Genomic DNA, 23,039 nt, shown 5'->3' with positions numbered 1-23,039 from the left:
CCCCTGCAGTATGCGAGGCTAACAACCAAAACAATGACATCAACACAACATTACTGCAGGGTCAGCAAACCAAAAACAAACAATACATTGACAACAACACAACAAAAATCAGTTTGAAGACATGCAGTGAGGTTGACTGTGAGGTAATGTGGTATGATATCCATAAACCTGAGGCAGACTATAAGGTAATGGTGTATGGTGTCCATAACATTGAATCAATTGTGACTTGTTCTTCGTGGTGATGGAGAACGAGTCCAATTACCCCTCGTCGTACTATCCACGTGGTGGCGGGTTTGGCGGGTAAATGCGTTGAGAGGTTCCCCACACCCGCTGCAATCTGTCCATCGTCTCTCTGAGCTCCTCATTCTCGCGAATCAGCACCCGATTTTGGTGCTGAACTGCCAGACACTCGTCCTTCTGACGAGTGTCTTCCTGGCGGCGAACTCTCCACCGCTGCAGTGATTGCCCTCGCTTTCTAGCAGTAGCGAGACGTTGTCTAATCCTTCGGGACACACGTTGCTGGAGGCTCCTAAACTTAGCCAGTGACATGTCTCCGATCCGTTGTATGGCCTCAGTGGTCCAGGAACCGGCTATCATCATTTCGTCGTCAGCGTCGTCATCCGTCTCGTCATCGGGGCCCTCGTCCGCGTCGTCCGTGGATTCCCCCGCCGTTGGGCCCTCTGCTCCACCTGGTCTGGTCTGGTCTCCTGGAGGTGGTGGTTGGCCGCTGGATGATGGTGGTTGGTCACTGGATGATGGTCCTGATAGACTGAAATCGATTGGCCACCCCACGCCTTGGTCCAGTGCGATCAGAGGACCAAGGTCAACGAGTGGATGATCCTGCAGCAGCTGTAACTCGTCTACCTGAGGGGGAGGCAGGTCTATGGGCTGGATCTGCCACTTCCTTTGTCTGGGGTCGCTGGGAACCTGAATTTCTTCTCTTACAGCGATAATTCTACACACTGGTATGGGGATTGGGGGACGCATGTCTACATCTCTAGGGGCCAGTGGGGGTGGACTCTCAGGGGTATCTGGTACAGATGAAACTGGGGACACTAACTGACGTAAATCTAGACCTGGAGTTGGGGGTTTCTGACTTGTTGGGGATGGCATGGATGAAGTTGGCGTCTGCCGGGGGGTTGGGTTGCCTTGGTCATTCTTCTGGTTGGGGTCGTCTGCCGTGTTCATCTAGTGACATAACACAAGATTAGTATTTGCCAACCTCCCCATGGTTTAGCTCATACAGGTTAGATTTGTACTTGAATTTTGGTGACTCCCCTAAATCCTTCATTTCTGTGTAAATCTCTAAATCGAGTTGGTTGTTAGTGGGAACCATATACAGTGATTCATCACTTTCCTCACCTTTCGGATATACTTGTACGGGAAACTGTCCAGTTATTACTCCTGCCATCTTTTTTATCAGTCGCGCTACCAATGGCAATATGCAGCACGCAGCTACTACCACTATTATCACAATCATTGCCACGGCCATCGCTATCCCCCTCAGTAATTTAGGCCACGTTAAATTTGTCAACCAGCTCCATAACGCATTTGTTCCCGTCTTCCAATTGGAATGTATTACATGCTCCTGTCTTAGTTCTTTTAGATTAATCAGAGCTTTAGTAAGATTCCCCCCCTCCCCGGTGTGCATGGGAATGACGGTACAGCATTCTTCACCAATGAGATCGCAAACTCCCTGATCTTCTGCTAGTATGGTTTCAATGATAAACCTATTTTGCATGGCCATCAGCGAGGTGGCATGTAGTTGTTCTTTTACTCCTTCTAGGGCAGTTATTGTGTAGTTCATGAATCGTTGTTGGTTGTACCATAAGTAATTGATCCATCTGCTGTTACGTGCTATGTATTGAGCATTTATTACCTGACCGAAAAAGGGCAATGAGCCTGCTATATGTCCTGAGATTATCCAGTCATTACTTATGGCCATATGTTCAGTGGGCGTTCCGACCGGTATTTGGTCGTAAGAGATGTATACCGTGTCACCTGTCTTCCACTGAGTTTGTGTGTCTCTTTTTTGTTTGTTTTGTACTTGGCTTTGCGGTACTAACACTGTTACTTTTCCAGTTAGCATAACTGGGGTGCAGATACCCTCCCATCCCGGCTCTAACCTAATTTTAAGACTTTCGTCCCCTTCGCACAACCAAAATATATCTCCCAATGGTACTGTTCCTTCTGCGTAACTAGGTATGCGATATTGTTCAGTATCTGTGGATTCTATTTTATGGGTAATGTATTCACCGTCTAATACCAGCTGTTCGCACTTTATTGTAGCCGTGTTTGCCGTGGCGCACCGTCTGCCAAATACTTCCTGTTTACAACTCACTAATCCTTTGGAGTCAGTTAAGGCGTAGCGTTTAATCACATCCTCTATTTCCGTACCCCTTACTATACAAAATGGAAAAATTAGAGTTGGCGGGATCTTAACCAGGGGTGGCGCACTATAATCGCCCTCTTTTAACGTTTCATCTAGTTTGCGCGGACAGACCGTCTCATCCATACTCATACTTTGGTATTTTCTATTCGCCATGTACATAGTACAGTAAGCAAAGCACTGGTCTAAGTCTGCACAGGACCCCAATGCACTGCCTGGGATGGGCCTGACCTGTGGAATCTTTTTTGCATTGTAACATGCTACACAGGTTTCCTGACTTACTTGCCGAGCTGAGTACTTCAGCCATTTGTAGAACAAGTTAGAATTGAGTTGCCCCGTTCTTATCGATTTAACTATGTCCTGGCTGCGTTTGACTCGACGGGTTACGGAGTATATTTTGATCATATTCCAGGCTCTCCGGGTATTCATTGTTTGTTTGGTGTTTACATCAATACATTGAGTTTTCAAGCATTTTATTGTTATTTTTGTCATTCCTTTGTCCCTGCACCTTTGGTTCGGGGAATAGCTGTAGATTAATACATTACTGGGGCCGGTTGTTGTTATGTTGTTAACGTCTCGGTTGGGTGGGTTGCTGTATGTTAAGTTAACTTCCTCTGCTAATGTTATATGCCCTAGGTTGGCTGCCACGACTCCTACAGCTAATGCACATTTTGCCATCTGTATATCCTCCATAGATGTTTTTGACTCATTAATGGGCACTTCCCGTTGTGGCGTTGGGTCATATTGGTGATATGGGGTGGGTAAAACCTGCTGAGTTGAGTTAGGTTGGGGATACATGGTGGGTTTCGGGCGTGCTAGCATCCACATCAAACTACCTGCCAACACTATGGCTGTCCCTATAAGCATCATCCCTATCCCCAGCTGTATCATGGCTGCACAATCTGGGTTTCTTTCCTCATGTCTCAAGGTGATTTCACACCTTGATACATTCTTAACTGCCCGTTGACCCTCGCTTTGGTACTCCCTTAACTGGCGAGCAGCTGCTGACAATGTTGCTGTTGTTTGTGACTCTCTGCTGGACCAGTCTGTGAGATCGTCTGAGTCCCTGCGGGGAGGAGTGTCCATCCCCATCCTGGAGTCCCTGCGGGGCGGTGACACCTGCCCCTGTTGTCTCCGGTAGAGCTGCTTCATTCCTAAGCGCCTCAGTCTGTTCTGGATCTTCTGCTCTGAAGCAGTGATTTAAATGGTACCAAAACTTCTTACCGTCGACTTTTAGAGCTGTGTGGGTCGTTAGACGGACTCTGAAGGGACCTTCCCGTCTGGGCTCGTTCCACTTCCGTTTGAATACCTTCACGTAGACCCAATCTCCAGGCTCAACCGTCTGCAGGTTCTCTGGGATCTCTGCTTCCCTTTGCTCTGTAGCACCTTTTACCTGTGAGAACACTTCCTTATGTATTTGAGTTAAATGTAGTAGGTAGCTTTGCAGCTCCCTTTCCAATTTTTCTAGGGGAGGACCTGTAATGGGTCCTCTCAAGTAAGGAACTGGAAGCGGTCTTCCAGTTGCCATCTCATGCGGTGTTAGAAATGTCATGCGGTTAGTACTTGAGCGCATTGCCATTAGTGCCAGCGGTAAAGCTTGTACCCAGTTTAACTTACCATCGGCCATGATCTTTGCTAACTTAGCTTTCAAGATACCGTTGGCCCTCTCGACTGTCCCTTGTGACTGGGGATGGTAAACACAGCCAAACCTTTGTCTAATACCTAGCATTTTCAATGCCAATTTAAAAGTTTCAGCCACAAAGTGCGGTCCATTGTCTGAGCTTATGCTATCCGGGATTCCGAATCTCGGAAAGACCTCTCTACACAAAAATTTTGCTACTGATCGGGAGTCTGGACCTGCAGTTGGTACCGCCTCTACCCATCTGCTGAATCGACATATTACTACCAAGATGTATCTCAGCCTTCCTATGCGTTGCGTCATGTCAACATAATCGATCATCAAATGTCGAAATGGTCCATCAGGTGTTGGGATGTGTGATATGGGGGCAGGAAGTGTTTTCCTAACATTATAATGTGCACATACCTCACATTCGTGTAACACTCTATCAACTGTGGCTGCTAAGTATGGGGACCACCATACGGCCTGAAGACGACGTATAGTCTCCCCCCTTGCGCCATGGTCGCCGCCATGCGCATTCCTAACAGCAAAGCGTAACAACGAACTAGGTAGGACAAAATGTCCCTGACAGCTCCTCCATAGACCTTTGTGCGGTCCGTCTTGAGTGGTTTGTATCGCCCCCCGTCTCACCCACATGTCCTTTTCCTGGGGACTGACTCCGTCCTGTGCTAACACAAGGGAAGACAACGTGGTAAGAGGGGCAGGGTCCTCAGCTACCTGTACGGGTCCCATTACTGCCCCTGTCGCTGCCTGTCTGGCCGCCTCATCGGCCATATTGTTACCCTTGGCTATGAGAGTATCTGTCTTTTGGTGGGCTGGGCACTTGATAATGGCCAAGGCCGTTGGAACGTGCATAGCTTCTAAAAGGTGCGAAATGGAGCTTCCGTGACTGATAGTTGTACCATCCGCTCGACGGAAACCTCTCTGTTTCCATATGTTACCATACACGTGACACACACCATATGCATATGCAGAGTCAGTATAAACATTAAGACTCTTACCCGACGCCACCTGACATGCAGCTGTAAGAGCCTTGATCTCAGCCAATTGGGCTGAACATGGTTGGTCCACTTTTACAGATTGGAGTATCTCAAATGTGGTGTCATCCCTAAGCTGCACCACGCTGTAACCTGCATGGTTACCTACAGCATCCCTAAAGCAAGATCCATCCACAAACAATGTGAGGTCTGCTACGATGGGCTCATTGTGCAAGTCGTCGCGTGCTCGCATAAATACATCAGTTACATGAACACAATCATGTGGTGTCCCATCTACAGGTAACACCATCTTAGTTGCTGGGTTTACTATGCTGCACCTTTGAATGGTAAGCTCTGGTGCAGACAGTATCACCTCGTAGCCAGTCCGTCTGGCTTGTGTTAACACAAACCGGGGACTTGTGAGTAAGGCATACAGTTGATGGGACGTATATAACGTGATTGGGTGTCCCATGGTTAGTGATGATGCCTTCTTGAAAGCAAAGACAGCGGCTGCCAGTCCCTGGTAGCAGGGTGGGAGTCCTGCCTCTACATTATCCAGTTTTGTACTGTAATAGGCTAACGGTTGTTTCCCAATGGGCGTGTCCTGCAACAACACAGCAGTAGCTTATCCAGACCGTTCTGCAACATATAGGTGAAATGGTTTTGAGTAATCCGGATTGCCAAGGGCGGGGGCGGATTGCATGTCACTTTTAAGGGCCAAGAAAGCGCCCTCCGCCTCTTCGGTCCACTGCAGAGCAGCAGCAATACTGGTCTGCCCCGCAGCCCTAATAAGGGCCCGCAGAGGCGCTGATTTGAGGGCATAGTCACAAATCCATGGTCTACTGTATCCCGCCATTTCCAACAAGGTGAGCATTTGCCCTACCGTCTGTGGTTTCGGAGCTCTGGCTATGGCCTCTATCTGTGACAGAGCTATCTGCCTCTTATCCCCACTAAGTCGTCTCCCCAAATAATCAACTGTCGTCTGACAGAACTGCAACTTATCTCTACTGACCTTATGACCGCCTTCTGCCAGCTGGTTTAACACGGTGACAGAGTCTCTCTCACACTGCTCCTTTGAACTACTGCAAATAAGGATATCATCTACATACTGCAAGACGGTACTAGTGACGTGCAGGTTCTGCAGGTCCTGGGCCAACACTCGATTAAACACAGCTGGGCTGTCCAGGAATCCCTGGGGTAACCGAGTATAAGTCATTTGTTTGCCTTCAAAGGTGAAAGCAAACAGGTATTGTGAATCAGTGTGTAGGGGAACTGAGAAAAAGGCAGAGCACAGATCGATGACGGTGTACCATTTGGTACCTGGGGGTATGTTAGAAAGTAGTGTATGTGGATCGGGAACAATTGCCTTTGGAACGTCCACAATGGAGTTAATAGCCCGCAGATCATGTACTAACCGATAATCATTAGAATGTGGCTTCTTTATTGGAAAGATGGGTGTATTACAGGAACTTTTTGTCTCTATTAAGACTCCCGCATCCACTAAACCCCTAATCGTGGGTCTAATCCCGTCTATGGCGTGTTGTCGGAGTGGGTACTGCCTCTGGTATGGTAATCTTGCTCCCTTCTTCACTTTTATGTGTATGGGGTCTGCTGCCCGTATAAAACCCACATCTGTCTTATGTTTTGACCATAGGGATGGGGGCACCTGTCCTAACACATCTTCATGTTCCGACAATGGGCATTGATGTGATGCTGTCTTTACATTTACAACCACTATCTCAGCTGTCCCTACGTTGTAATTTCTCGCTGAAATTCTATGAAACCGGGCATCAGGAGATATGTGTAAGTACTTATTATTGGTGGGCCTCCAGTCTAACACTTGTAAAGCTGCTTTTATCATTGGTCCTAACTCACTAGATCGATGTCCTTCGGTTGTCATCAATGGGACATGCGGGGCTGAGTTCTGTACATGATACCATTCTCGTAATTCTGGTGGGAGTGTTACGGCTGCGGCTGCTCCTTCAGGGCCTACAAAAATATCCTGGCTGATGATGGAGTATTGTTTTTTATTGATCAGCTCCATCCAGCAGTCGGCATAGTCTGTGTAGTTTTGATGTTCGTCATATAGAAGAGTGCAGTGGAGCGGCATCTGTTGTGGTCTTGGTTTCCCTACCAAAGCTTGGACCCACGGTTCCCATTCTTCCCATAATTGGATTAGTGAAGATTCTTGTGGGGCCAATTGTAGCCAGTACGCTAGCGGTGGTGTCCGGCTGTGATGATCTTGTGCTGTTACATTCATTAATGGACTTAAGCCATTTTGGAGTTCCTTTCCAACCATCACTGGCATCATCTGGTTTGCTGAGGGACCTTCATGGAACTCTATTTGCAGGCCGCGTTGAGTACACACAATGTTGGCTTTTAGTATGCAGAGAATGTCTCTTCCTAATAGATTGATGGGAGTGTGTGCGGAGTACAGTAGAGGCGCTACAATAGTTTTTCCTTCAATTTGCATCGTGAGTGGCTCCGTAAGTGGTATTACTTGTGTTTTCCCAGAAAAGCCTACAGTTCGGATGGATGAACTGGAGAGGGGGAGATTGAAGCCGTTTTTTCCAATGCATGAATACGTCGCTCCGGTGTCTACCATGAAGGCATGTTCTCGTCCTTGCACTGTAACTGGTATGGTGGGTTCTTCTCGTGGTTGTAGTGAGATAACTGGTGACATTATTGTTTCCCCCTCAGGCTTCTCCGGGCACCTCTATTGCCAGTCCGCTGCTGGTCCCCAAGACTGTGATGGACAGTCTCTTTTGATATGTCCTGGTTGTTTACATCCCCAGCACACATTAGCTTGTTGATTGTCAGTGCGATTGGGGTAGGACTGCGCTTGTCCGTTCTGATTGGGGTTGGACTGTGCTTGTCCGTACTGCTGTGGGGGTGGGCCTTGTCCTCCTCCCCCCTGGGAGTTCCCACCTCGCTGCATAGGTCCACCTTTTCCCTTCCAGGATCGATAGATGCCATCTGGGGGTCCAATGTGCACATGGATTGGTGGCAGAGCTGTAGGGTTAACTATTGCTGCCTGTACTGGTCCTGTTGCAACAGGTGGCTTGGGTGGTGGCTGGAACATCACTGGGGCCTGGAGTGTCGGGTTCTCGGGAGCCTGGGGTGGTGCTGTTATAACCGGGGCTTGTGTCTTGGCTTTGTCTTTTTTCAGCTTACACAGTTCTCCCAGCTGCAGTTGCGCTAGCTTGTTGAGAAGTTGCTTGTTTAGTTCTTCCGCCTCCCGCTTATCTTTCCTGCTATTATCAACGTGATGGACAATGTGTTCTGAGAACAGTGGCCAGTCCATTTTCATCAGACCCACCACACCGTCCAGACACTTCTGTACTTCCAGTGGCATTGCCTTCTTCACCATTAGCATAAACAGTCTCTGTGTGGTGTTGTTCGTGTTCCAGGCACTCCCTGTCTCATCTCTCCATCTGCGTTGGAAAACATGCAGAAACTTGGATGGACACTCGTCGTCTTTCAGCATTTCGCCTTCCAGCTTGGAGGGATCCATCTTCTCTGGGTAGTGTTTCCTTAGCTCTGCCCATACTTGGTTGCGATGACCTCCGAACCCTACACCGTCCACTTGGTTTCCGGACACCACTATTGGCAGTTGTGCACTCTGGAAGATTTCTTCTGTTATTTGTTTTCCGGCAGTATGCATCAGTAGAGCCTTTATATCTCCCAGAGCCAGAGTCACCCCTGCTGTGCTCTCTTCCAGTGCTGTTATCCATTTATTTGCTCCATCCGTGAGTGTGGGCAGTCTCCCTGCTAGGCCGATCATGTCCATGAATGACCATGGCACGTACATGGGATTTTGTCCAGCTCCTTTCAACACCAGGGGGCACAGTGAGGTTGGTGCGTCTAGGTCTTCTATTCCCCCTTCGGCTGGGTGGTCCATTTGGCTGGATCTTCTCCCCAGTCTTCCTCCATCTCTCACCCAGCGCCGCTGTTGCTCTTCCTGTTGGTGTCGTCTGGGCGGTGGACTGTCGACTGAAGCCTTCTCCACTTCCGCAGCTCTTCTGTCTTGTGGAGTTATGGTCCCTTCCAGACTTAAGTGCATTGCCCCTCTGTCGTTGTTCTGTTGCCATGCGCTGTGGGGATCCTTGTTGGGTCTGTCATAAGGCGTTGGCCTGGGCGTGGGTGTTTTTTCTCTGTGGACTCGTAATTTTGTCGTCAGGTTGGTTATTTCGTCATCCATCCTACGTAATGACTGCTCCCAGTCTTCACATGTCCGTGTGAGGTGGGCCCACTCCTCTGATGGTTGCCCTCTGCTTTTTTGTTTAGGCCGTGCCCCTGATGAGAGATATAGTGATTCTAGTTTCGGAGGTGTTTGATAAATTTCCTCGCCCTCCTCCTGTCGGATGTCTCGATGGTCACGTTGTCTCAGTGATTCAGCTCTCTTAAGTTGGCTCCATATCCTCCCCTCTTGATCGGATTCTTTTATTGCCTCTTCCAGGTAATTCAGTTTATCAGCCAGGTGCGCCACTTCTGCTTTGGCTGCCGCTTTCTCTTGGTACTCCCTTCTGTCTCGACTATCCTGGGACCGTTCACTATCACATGTTGTTTTCCCGTCCTCTTTTCCCATGTCAGTTTCGACCAGCTGTCCTGACTTGACTGGTAGTTCAGGCGCTTGCCTAATGTGGATTTCAGGTGCTTTGTTCAGACTGAAAGTGAAATCTCCCTGTAGTTGCCCTGTTACTTTTCCTTCCTCAGGGCCCATGTTCAGGAGTGGATACTGTCCCATTCTGAATGGATTCATGTTGTCAGGATATGGGGGCGGCTCCGAAGGCCATGCTGGTGCGGTGGGGTCCTGACCCTGTACTCTCTCTATCCCTGTCTCCATTGCTGTAGCCACGTCATCTGTTTTGTCTTTTTCATTACTTCGTATTTTCCACATGGTTTTGGCTATCTGCTGGCGCTTTTGTCCATGCATTTTAAACCAGCTTAACACCATTCTTTCCCTCGTCCTCCTGCCTAATCTCTTGTCACCGTGGTCTTCAGATTTATGGTGTTTGATATTGACCTCCATCTCCTCACAACACGCCCAATCAAAGGATCCACCTTTCGGCCAAAGTGGGTTGCGAACATGCCATTTCTTCATTAGTTGTTGAATTAATTTTTTGTCCTCTGGGTGGCGCTTTATTATTATCTCCATTGGGACCTTCGACTGGCTGTCTCTGGCCCCCCCTCTACTGTTACCGTGAGTGATCCCCATGTAGATTTGTTGTGCTCTGTTGGCCAAGGACCCGGGAAGCTCCGGTTGGTCGTCTGTTTTCCTGATTTTATTTATCTCTATCAAATAGCTCATTGGCTGTCCTAGTTGGTGTTCTGCGGCTCAGTTGGAGTCCTGCACCAGCTCCTCAGATCTATCTTGTCTTGGAGGTCAGGTATTATGATCCCTGCTCAACCTACTGGGAATAACAGTGACACCGAGTGATGGATCTGGGGCTAACTCGTCCCGTTATTACCCTCCCGACACTGTAAGGCGGATATCACCAGTATATTTGCCAATGTGGTCCGCTCTAAGAGCTGGGCCAGACTGTTACAGTTACACAAACAATGCAATGCTTGTTGCTCCAGACACGTCTGAGAAAAAACGTCTTCTGGGCTTAAATTTATAATCAAGCTTTAAATGTATTTGGTGGGCTTTTTACCCCTTTTATGTTAATCAATGTGTAAGAATGGTACGCCGTCTATATCACGGAACTCCCGAGTCTTTGATGCGTTTAGTAATACTTTTTGCAAATGCTGTTCTGTGTAACTCACACCAGTCCCTCTGACTTCAGACGGTCGTTAAAGTTTCACACAGACCTCTGGTGTTTCCTCCCAGCTTTACCATCTGTATGTGATTTATTTGCAAATGGCACACTGCTCTTCCCGCCACTCAGTTGTCAAATACAACCTAGTGTGAAACTACAAGAAACGGAAGGACTGGTAGCAAGAGTCTAAGTGTGTACCTGTGTGTGGGGTGTGTGTAGGTGTCAATGTATGATTATATATGTGAGTGTGTGTATACGAAAGTGTGTGTGTGAGAGAAAGAGGGTATGTGGAGTGAGTATGTGTGTGAGAGTGTGTGAATGTGTGTGGATGTGTGAGTGTGTATGTTGTGTGAGAGGTGTGTGGGAGTGTATGCAGGGGAGAGGGTGGTAGAGGAGAGAGGAAAGGGGAGGGGGGAGATGTGAGAGAGGAAAGAGGAGAGAGGAAAGAGGAGATGTGGGAGAGGACTGAGGAGAGAGGACAGAGGAGAGAGGTGAAGCGAGAGGGGGAGGAGGGAGGAAAGAGCAGAGAGGAGATGTGAGAGGGGAGGGAGGAGAGAGAAAAGAAGGAGAGGCTCAACTCGAGCTGGGGAGAGCAAAATGGGCGTGGCCACTTGCTTGGTGGCAGGAGCGAGTGAGAGAGGGAGAGAGAGCGGAGGGGTCCCTTCGCAAAGTGCGAAACTTACGCAGATGGGAGTTGTCCGTCGAAGTTCAGACAACCTTCCCACACAACTATATCTGTTTTCCACTGTTCCAGAGAACCACCACTTATATGTCCCACAACTTAGTATTCTCAAACTCATGAAACACTGAAACAGAGCTCTCCGTCGGCTCTCACAATCCCATTTCCTGTCTTTATAAAATTTATTTAAAATATATATCAGCCTATTTTCCACGTTTCACATGTTATTACACTTACGTTCTAGCAACAAAAGGTATCTGTTGTATATCAGAAATATGCTGTTCTACCTTTTAGTACCAATAACACTTTTATTTTAACTTTCTGAAAATTCCCCAAATGCTCTATGGTTTGCTATTACTTTAAATAAAAAACGACAATTACAAAATCCTTACGGAATAACGTCAAATGTGAAACAATGTTCAACTCAATTTACATAAATCTGTAATTTTGTCTGTTCACCCGCTGCCCCGTCCAAGAAAACGGACAGCGTCTGTCTACCGGTCGTGTCTCCCTCGGGGAGTCTCCGAGCGGTACTCTGAGTTGCCTCTCGTCAGCTCCAATCAGGTTTATAATCAAGCCTCTACCTTCCCCTTTCCTGACAGCGGTCTACCTATATTATAATGCTGTGCAAAGCGCAGGTCACTTTGTCTTTTTCTCTCTATTTCAACAACCTGCTATACAACACGTTATATGACTTTTGTCTAAATCTACTCATGCAGTATATACAAGCAAATTTACAAGCATTGGTTCTGGCCAGTTTTATTATCTGTCGCCCCTCCAGCGACCCACGCAGTTTTTTACAAAGTACTTTCGTTCCCCCCAAGGGAAACCGCCGGCTCACTCCCAATTTAGACCAGCTGAAGGGAGTCGCTCTCTTGACTTAGACCAGCCAGGAGCTCTGCCAACTTAAACCAGTTGGGCGTCGCTCTCCCAACTTAGACCAGATGGGAGGCGCTCTCCCAACTTAAACCAGCTGGGAGTCTCTCCTCCAACTTAGACCAGCTGAAGGGAGTCGCTCTCTCGACTTAGACCAGCCGGGAGCCGCTCTCTCGACTTAGACCAGCCGGGAGCCACTTGTATTTATTTATCCCCAAGGATAACTGCCTCGCTTACTAGCGCGGAGGACTTCACACATTCGTTATTTACTTATCCCCTAGGATAACTGCCTCGCTTACTAGCGCGGAGGACTTCACACATACTACAGTTTTACTACTATTATTCTAAACACACTAAAACAGAAAATACAATTTATATAGGGCGACACAGGGTTCTCTCTCTACAGAGTCTCAAAAAATAACTCACAGCGTAGCGATTAATGCCAACGTCTCGCCGTCAAAGCAAGCCAAAGCAAACATCCCGCAAATACTAAGCATGCAATCAGCCAGCAAATGATAGACGTACGTTCCATGTTAGTCATTCATTCTTTCCGCACCATAGCAAAACATATAGGCAACAATTATTACAATTATTAAAAATCACAAATTAATAAAATATATAAAAATACATGTACGTTTGCATCAAAACTGTGGTTGCAGTGCACTAATATATTTTATAAATCCAATTTAAAAACTAGGTTCTTTTGAAAAAATGACACTATACCAGTATCGGGCCTGGGCGGACACACTCGGACACGCATTCAAATTTAGCAGAGTAAATGGTCTGCTTACCTTGTAAATTTTGTGGCCAAGCGTGTTCCGAAGTGCGTCCTCCCGGGACCCGTTAGCTTAGCGTCGGTAAATTCCCTCCTGGCTGGCTCGCCAATTGTCGTAAATAATTATTCCAGTTCCCGTGTATAGTGAAAATAAATCAGAGTGTCGAAGTGAGGAAAATCCTAAGTCCGTACAAGTCAAAAATAAACTAAGTCCAAAGGTTGAAAATTATTCCAAGTGTAGACAAGTGAAAAATTGAAAATTTATTCCAACACAGGGTAAAAAAAAAAGGTATCCAAGTGAGTAAGCTCCCAAGAGCAGACTGCCCGTTTCTCTCCGGACAGTCCCTTTTATACAGTATTTTCTGCCTATTATTTGTGTCATTATTTGCTATTGGTACAATACAGTTGGTCACAGATACATTATGCATCCTCACATTATTGGTACCTTTCTGCTGATGACCATTTCTACGCTTTGTCACCCAATTGGCCCCTATACTATGGTTTCTGATTACAGAAGCTGGGTCACGTTGACATCTCTGTCCTTGAATAAATCTGACCTTGTCGAGGCTCGTGTTGGGTGCACACTTATCTTGGTTTGGAGGAGTTTTCCTGCAGCTTGGCCTTGTGTGTACGCTCTAATTTACAGCTAGGCCTCTGCATTCCTTAGAGTGGTACTTCCCTATCTTCCTTTGCTAAAACCAACTTTTCACACCTCTATTGTTTTTACTCAGTCAGAGCTTAGCATCACATTTCCCATAATACAACTTAGAGTATAATATAAGGAATAATTGAGACATTCACTTTTCAATTAGATAGTCCCATAAATGTAACCCATCTCCATCATTTTCAGCAGGGTGACGTAATTTTCTTCATCACATACTTCAAGTCTGCTTGTAGTTTAGTTCTGTTGACAACAACTATGCGGTGCTTAACATACGTCACATACTCTGTTGCTCTGATTGGTTGTAGATCTATCCAATTGAGCGAAGAGGCATTTGTTTTCCAGGCTCGTTTGAAACACGCCCTGCAGTCAAAGCCCAACGGAGAGTTCTCAGACTCATATTCTGACTAGAATTATGAGTATGACAACGTCAGGCTAGAAATGCCCACCCCCACCCTTTGGATTTTGGATTGCTCCAGTTAAACAGTTGCTTGGTATTAAGGCCGTCTTCAAAGTGAGTGTAAACTATTAGGATTTTTTCTTCTTGAATAATGCCGTGGCCGAAGCGGCCGTTTGTTTGACTGGTCGTTCGGGAAATCCGAGTCTCCTGATGGCCAGTCCGACCCTGAGTGGAAGAGTTAAACCAGGACATTGGTTTGACAGTTACATTGTTTTTTAGTTTTTTTTTAATGTATATATTTTTTTCTTCTATATTACAATTCTAAAAGCTTGGCTAAAGTTGTATGTATGTGGTGAAGGGGGCCTGAGAGTATGTCCAGGTCTGCCGTGGATATATGGATGTCGAATGTCCACTCTGCGGAGTGATGGTGGGTTTTCCCTTATAACATCATTAGGGTTTTCCCTTATAACATCATTAGTGTTTTCCCACTGTGTCCAGTGTGTCCTCACCACTTGGCCATAACGCTGCATAGTCTCATCAGTATTGTTGAATTGTATGTCAACATTGTGTAATCAGTAATGGGATCTTTTAAAATTTGTGTTTGTTGTCACACCCTAAAAGGGTGTGAAAGGAGGGATTTATTTGAACTTTAAAAATATCCACTTTAAATCCTCAAATTACATTTACATTACATTACATTTAGTCATTTAGCAGACGCTCTTATCCAGAGCGACTTACAGTAAGTACAGGGACATTCCCCCCGAGACAAGTAGGGTGAAGTGCCTTGCCCACAACTTCATTTGGGGCGGGGAATCGATCCGGCAACCTTCTGATTACTAGCCCGACTCCCTCACCGCTCAGCCATCTGACTCCCATCAAATGGGTTCTTGATTTCAATATCTGTCTTTAATCATTGGTGTTTGACTGTTCGCATCTCATTTGACTCAGTAACTGCTTGATCATGGGAGATAAGGTGATGCTGGGACTGTAACTCTTTTCTGCTTCAGGACATGTCAGACCGGCTACCTTCTGACGACCTTTGGATATACAACCCCTGTTCTAAGGCCCCATTCCCCTGGAGACCCTGTCCCCCCCTTTCTCACTGGATGATCTACCCCTTCCCCTTGGAGACACTGCCCCATCTGCCCCTATGCCTCATCAGACCTAGGAGTGGTTTGCCCCCCCTTCCCCTTGAAGACCCTGCCCCAATACATCATCAGAACTTCGGGAAAGCCTGTTGTACATTTATGGACAGGACCATTCAAGGTTATCGAGAGAACCCCCCCCCCCCTTAAGGGTGCTGGGCAAAGGAAGTACGTGGTACCACTGGAGCATGTGTTGTGCTGCTCCAGAATCCAGTCGTACGTTGCAGGAGTTGTCGGAGAAGGGCAGGAGGGCCAGTGAACCTTTTGCTATTGCTTCGAATGTGATGGTCCGGAAAAGAGGGTTACGATTAGGTCAAGAGTGTTACTGTTTGACCACACTAGAATTGTACTGGACTAAGAAGGTTTCCGCTAATTTGCTTAGTGTGTGCTATATCAAATGTCAACATGATTGTTGCTCTATCCCATGTATCAGGTCCCTGTGCAACCAGATCATTGTCTCGGCTGTGGAGAACCCAACAAAGGGGTTCCAAATGCCATTGCTGGGGCTGGCTGACCAGGACGAGGAGGCGGTGGTTGGTCCGGGCTATCTTGATTGATCTCTGGTGTTTTCAGAGATCAAAAGAGGGATTAAAGAATATATTGTGCTTCCTAAAGTTATGCATTGTGCTTATTAAAGTTATGTCTTATGAACTTAGAAGTTTGCTTAGGCTTAAACATTGTGTCTCACACAGGGTATGGAGAACAGGCTGTATTTTGTGTCTTAATCTCTTCATTTCAGAAGCAACCTTGAAACCAGGCTAAGATAGCACCCGAGCAGGTGGGACGCGTAGGCAAGAACAACTCCCTGATGCATGAGAAAGCTCAACCTTCTTTTTATCTTTTTATCTTACTGCACTGTATAATATATGCTGGGGCATTGACAGATAGTTAGTTGGACTTTGTGAACCAGCCCAAAACTCTGTTGCGGGTAGGGAAACGTAGGCAACCCCAGAGCTTTGTACCTGTTGATTTCAAACTGCTGCATTAAAGCTGATATTATCGGACCCCTGCGATTCCAGACCACTCTTTCTAGAACACAGAGTTGTGTCATTGAATACCATCATTGGGGTGTCCTTGCCTTCGGCAGCACAAACCATTGTTATCTCACGTATATATTTATTTTAATTTTTGCGCCCCTACGGCCCAGTCAATATTTGGACTACATAGACAACGCCTGTGTCAAAATGTTCGTCTTGGTCTCGATTGCGTTGCTTGTATTTGGATTTACGTTCCGTTGCACAGTTTAGGAGGTTACAACGTTTTTGTGGGGACAAAGTGTCTTTTGTCGACAAAGGGTAACCTGTGCTAGCTACGTCACCACGTCAACACACGTTAGCAGCTACGTCACCACGTCATCACACGTTAGCAACGACGCATGGATACAACGTGATAGACTTTCTAGCTCGCAAATTCAAGCTTGGATTACGAGTGAAAAATACCACCCCCCAAAAATCACAACCATTTGGCTTTGTAGAGAAAGCGATTTCGAGTGGAACTGCAATCTCGCATTTTTGATTTAGGTTGTGACAGTCTTTGAAATTTGAGCGAGTGCAGGTCGCCCGTGAGACCGCCTCGTCTTTTAGGCGGCAGCCAAGCCAGAAAGCATCATAGTAGTAATTTTTGTAGCTAATTTTCAAAGTTCAATTTTACACGAAAAAACAGAAAGAGGGAAATGTTATGACGATATGACTATTGTGAAAACAGCCAGGTGGTGAGATTTTAATATAGGTTGCTGTAAAAACGTTGATTTGTTTGCTACGTGAGAGCCTTTCAGCCTCCATTGACGATTGCGTAAGCAACAACAGTTGTCAACAGTGTTGTCACTCAGTCAACTGTCGATCTGCGTCTGGTGAGTATTTTCTTAATTTCGTACCAGGGTCAATTCTACATCTAAATGGAGAGCAGTGTTTTACAGATATGGCGATTGTGAAGACAGCCAGCGGGTCAGCATATTTTTGTGATTTGTGTAAAACTTGGAATTTGAGTGAGACCGCGTCTTGTTTTGACGTTAGTAGGGAGGACAATAGAACGCGTCATTTTTGGCCTAGGCTAACCAACTGTCAAATACTGTGGAACGCCGGTAGCAAACGCATTAAATCGAATGCTAAGTTAGCCTGAATGTAGCTAAGAACGCCACTGAGAAATCTGGCACCGGAATTTTAAGGTCCACGTCCTTTTCTTAGCTCTATAACTAGCGACTACTATCGAGATTTAAAAACAAACATGCCAGTTAACATGTAGACACTTACCCCTTAATGCTATCAAATGTTGGTTGCAATACATATTGAGGAAGTGTGTGAAAATAATGTTTATAGTTTTTGCTGCTTTGGTTACCTTTCATAGAAGGTCGGCACCACCGGGAGACATATCTTAAATGAAAGAGTAGGTTTTTTTCTTCAAAATAAGGTATATTTAGTCAATTTTAAAACATATACATTTTGAGAAAAATCAAGTTGAAGACATGTTGCTGAAAATCCCATAGGAATGCATTGAAATCTGAACGTTCTATTGAGAAAAAGGTTGGTTTTTCCCTTGTAACTTTTTCCCACATGTCGGCACCACCCTGATACTTCCTGGAAAGCAAGGTTACGTAGAAAGACGTCATCAGTCAAATTTTAAAGAAAATTGAAAGACATACATTTTGAGTTTTGACTCCCTGAATAAAGTCTTTCAGAAACCTGTGACGTCAGACGTTTTGAGCCTCTGTAACTCCCGCGCTTGACTCATGCTAGGCTGCTTCCAATGCTCACATTAACTGATTGACATCGTTTATGTGCTACTAGCGTTATTATATATAGCCGTATGTGGATGCAAGTATCGGTCATGGTTACTGGTTTGAAAGATAAATATTTTTGACACTTTACATGCATCTTTTCAGTGTGCAGAACAAAAAACAAACATTGATGATATAAAAACCACTCTCTTGTCGACTTAAAAAAAAAGAAGTTTCTATCGAAATGATTCATGGTCGTGATATGCAAATGTTGTTGTCACGTAGCACCAATCGGAACCAATCATTACCTTTTTGTCTGTCAGGAAATGCAAATCTATTTTTTAAAAAAAGCGCGAATATTCTTTTTTTCCAGCAATCAATTTTGCAAGACAGGAAATTCTATGGCAGATAAAAAGACAAGAACTACTGAAATTGCATTCACAGGTGAGGGGGAGCAACACATGGCCACTTGCAGAAGTTTTGGTATGATTTTAGATCCAAATAGTCTTAGGGTTTGTGATAAATTACCATTAGAAACATTAACAAATGGGATCATGATCGACATTATCACGCTTTGTCACACATTAGTATTTCAAATGCCAGCGCACCTTGTAACGTTTAATATAATTAAAAATGACTTTAAACTCCACAAGCATTGAAAAGATGTAACTTTACCGGACAAAATGACCAATTTAAATGACCAAATACTGTAGGCCTACTGGCAGGGCCGCCCATAGAAATGGCTGGACCCCTGAAAAGGTCCAGTGAATGAGCCCCCCCTAATAGGTCTTTAGGCTACTTATATTAACGCATGTACGTGTGTGCTCTCTCTCTCTACATTAAACATATGTAAACAGAGAGATACTTACTCAGCGATGGGTGCTACATTATAGAAAAACAAATACATCTTTATACATAAAACTTAAACATAAAGTTTAGTAAATATAACTGAGAGGCCTTAACAACTTGTGTGGTGCCGGGCCAGACGCACACACATAAAAATAAGAATTTGACATACTGAGATCTGCTACACTCACACCACATTTTCTAGTATAAAATGCAATTTACCTGCCTTCATCTTTGCCTATTATACAGCTATCTTCCTTTTCTTTCTGGATGCAAAGTCTTTTATAATGTATTTAAAGTCAATTTGTTTAGCCATCTCACACTCAATGGCAAGTATTGTGATTGAGCCTCTCCTGGCTCATTGTGGAGCGCAAGACTTTGAGTTTACTTAAGGACCTTTCTCCTCCTGCCAGAGTTAATTGGTTAAGGTAAAGTGCAGAATATCCTCAGAGCAATGAGCAATGCAAAACATGCACTTTCTCAGTGTCAGCTTTGCTCAAACTAGCTTCCTCTTGGTTAGCATCGTGGCTACTGCTGCTCGTCTGTGCCATAGATATATCGATGGTTTCTGCAGCCTGGCTGGGAGCATCTTTCGAAGTTGACTGGAGAGCAAGCAACAACAACCATTATCTAGCGGCTAACTTGGTCTAGCGTTATGTTGTGTAGTCTGTCCTGTACCCCGACTCTGTTTAATAATCAACACTTGGTCCAACCCTGCGTTCGCATCACTCGTTGACTTCACCGGTTAAGTCAACAATACAATGTTTATGTTTGCTTTTTTTAAGTAGGCCCTAATCGTGAGTATTTCAGTTCAAAATAAAATTGGTTATAATTTCTTAAAATATTTAGGGACGAACATGATTATTGCTGGCATCGCGGCTAGGCCCCACCACGGCAGGGCCCCAGAAAGTTTTCCCATATGTGGGCAGCCCTGCCTACTGAACATGTATTAGCAATGAATGATAGGTGTAGAACGCTTGTTATAAGCTTAGCGAGTGGCAGGCAGACAGCAGGCAGTTTATGAAGGGTCACTCTATGTAGACATCCACAGAGGACCCATCTTAGATAAGTTGTTGGAGTCAACGTCAGAAGAGTTTGATGCTATGACTCAACAAGTTCTAGAACTTGTATTTGCTACTTTAGTGAAAGTTTGCTGTAGGTTGGTAGCGGACCACTTGGAACAAGGACGGTATGATGATGTGTCTGAAGATCAGTATCATGTCCTCAGATCAGTGCCCAAAACAAATGTTTCATGCGAGAGGGATTTTGTGATATTTGATTAGATCAAAGTTCAGGGCAAGTAAAATAGCATTAGAGGGTATGGTCATGTTTAAGAAGAATAGGTCCTGGGAATGGTTGTCAGGGTTAGATCCAGATAGAAGAGCTGAAGTTCTCGCCTCAGCTCGGACATCTGTGAAAGGGTTTATAAATAGGTTTGTAGTCTTGCAATGGGTATGTAATATTCAGACTGTATTGGGTAAGTAGTCATTTGTTTGGTTTTAGCATTGTGTTGTCTGATCAAGTGGGCCTGTGCGGCACTGACAGACTTAGCTTTGCAGTGTGTCATTTAGCTATTGGTATGTAATATTCAGGCTTTGTGGTAGCTTGAGGATATTCATGATGGACCATTTTGTGATATGAGACAGGGGGCCCCAGTAGGGGGTGACTCCCTGTTAAGCCAAATGGTCTGCCATAATATCTGATAGCTGCATTGGGTAAGTACTAGTAGTATTTGTTTGGTTTTAGCATTTGGTTGTCTGATCAAGTGGGCCTGTGCGGCACGGACAGACTTAGCTTTGCAATATTAAAACGGAGTATGTCTATAAAAGTAGATACAGGTAGGATTAAAAGTAAAACAGTTTGGTGATATGAGACAGGGGGCCCTGTAATGGGGTGACTCCTTGTTAAGCCAAACTGTCTAGCTAGTATAGAAGTAATAGATACAAGTTGCTCCCCTGAACCTTCACCATGGATGCAGAGGTGCCCAATTGTCCTCTGAGAGCTATCAACCTGTAGGTTTTTTTCACAGGCAATGACTACATTTTGGACCATAAGTTTCATATCCCTATAAATAAAGTATATTATTTATAATACAATTAGTGTATACTTTTTTTTCCATCATAAACAAACAGACGTGTTCAAATCAAGGTATTTGAAAATAATGGGCAATGTCACAACAAGCACACACAAAAACCCTGTTCAATGTTAAATACACCCCCAAGTGGCCCAATTTACATTACAGCAGTAATGCTAAACGTGACAAACATTTGCATATTCGTGGTCTCGATTTAACATAATTATTTATAGCGAAGTACTGGACACCCCATTAGCTCGCAATGTACAAAGAATGGAAGTCTGGATAAGAGCAGAGAATCTGATAATAGCATCTGCTAAATGACAAATGCAAGTCATATTTCCCGCGCTGGCTAGAAGCAGAGCTCTGTGACGTAGAACAATGGCGTTCTTAAAGGGAAGCTTACAGCTTCTCGGTGCCACAAAACTCAAGGCTTAAAGCGGTGGAACGTTTCAAAAAATTACCTAAAATCACGACTAAAAACTGGATTTGTGAGAAAACTAATAGAGGTAACTGAAATCTGACTTCGGATAAGTTTAAGTTACGTTAGGTTACATACGGAATTGAAAGAAAAACGGAGCAAAACTGATAGGAAATTTTTGGTCTGTCCTCCCTAACGTTAGCTCCAGAGTCACAGACTCTGCTCGCCCACGGTCTCACTCAAATTCCAAGTGGGCGTCGCCGCAATGTAACTTGGGGGGGCCACCAATAAAAGTTGTTTGGACCCCCCCACATTTGCGATCAAAATATTAGTGCATGACTGGTCTACTAGTCCAGCGATTTTTCCATTGCTTCACAATCAAATCCGTTCCACTTTATAAGTAGGGAGAATACCCATAGCAATAGAATTCCACTCCGCGTTTTCTAGAAAAACAGCATCCACCACGCATATTCAATTCCCATACTCTTTGATCGACACATTGCGCTTGTAGCTAGCACTTCAGACATGACTGTTCCACAGACGAGATGGACATAAGGAGGGTTTTTTCGAGGAAGAGGAAAGTAAGTCAAAGTTGCCCAGTTTTCCCTTCAGTAGCCAAAGCACCCTTATAAGATATTCTCTGACTATAATAAAGTCACAAAGATCCTTCTGCAAACATTATGATTATTGCTAGCTAGGTAAGCAAGCTTTTTACCTACATCTAGCACAAGGTAATACCATACTTTATATACCCATTACAAGTGGAACAGCATTTGTTGATTTCTTAATCTGGGTCTGAAATATGTTGTGCTTTTGGCCGTGTTCAGACCTAGGCGTCTGTTTCAGGCAGAAAGAGGATGTTTTTTCCAAGTAGCTACAAAAGAAATTGCTGGTGTTATATGGTATTATGGTGTGCCATAACAACCGTGAGCTAATCTGGAGTTAACCTTAGCTAACATGCTAGTTTTTCTAACGACTGAACAAAATAAGAAAAAAACCTTTATTTCAGAATTGTATTCCAATTTCAATAAGGTTGCTCAACTTGTAATTTTGGCAATTAGCAGAATTTAATTGCTACATGTTAGTCTGTAACATGAAGGCAAAACTGATTCAACCATTAGAACCATATATCATCTGAAAGTTTATACTCTCAGGATGTTATCTAATGAGACAAGAGACACGTCCATCTCTCCGTATTAGTATGCTGCCCATGCATAATAAATTCGGTATTGGTAAATGGAGTAGGCTATATGTTTTATCTGAAAGCTTACATCCTAAGGATGTGATCTGTGGAAAAGACTACAGGTTTGAACACAAATTTGATCATTTCTGAACTGTCCAGTCATGCTTTAGCGAGATGCAAAAAAAAATATGTAGCCTACATAAATATTAGGCTACTAAACCTATACAAATTCTGAATTTCATATGCTGATAACATGATTTACATCTCAGAAGTCTTCATATGAAAAATCTACATTAAGCTTATTATTATCAATTATGAAAGAATGCTCAATGCGTCTGCTGATATAGGTGGTAGAGAGTGAGTCAGAGGCAGGGGCAGCATGCAGGGGCAGTGGAGACAGCTCTGTTGCTGAGGTGAGTGCTGAAAGGTGACAGGTAGTTGAAGATGTCCCATTGCTTATTGGGAAGTTTAGTTTTCAACAGTTTTTTTTTTTAGTTGT

General features: G+C 44.8%; 1 protein-coding gene across 1 annotated transcript; it reads right to left on the bottom strand.

Moving 5' to 3' along the window:
* Positions 1–5,138: 5,138 nt before the first annotated feature.
* Positions 5,139–7,688, bottom strand: LOC124471315. Its single transcript, XM_047025785.1, has one exon. It carries the CDS (start codon positions 7,686–7,688, stop codon positions 5,631–5,633), a length of 2,058 nt encoding a protein of 685 aa, XP_046881741.1. The 3' UTR covers positions 5,139–5,630.
* Positions 7,689–23,039: the final 15,351 nt, after the last annotated feature.

This window comes from Hypomesus transpacificus, chromosome 9, assembly GCF_021917145.1.
Source record: "Hypomesus transpacificus isolate Combined female chromosome 9, fHypTra1, whole genome shotgun sequence".
Taxonomy (NCBI): Eukaryota; Metazoa; Chordata; class Actinopteri; order Osmeriformes; family Osmeridae; genus Hypomesus; species Hypomesus transpacificus.
The sequence above is the reverse complement of the archived record's forward strand: the minus strand, read 5'-3'. Positions and strand labels throughout refer to the sequence as shown.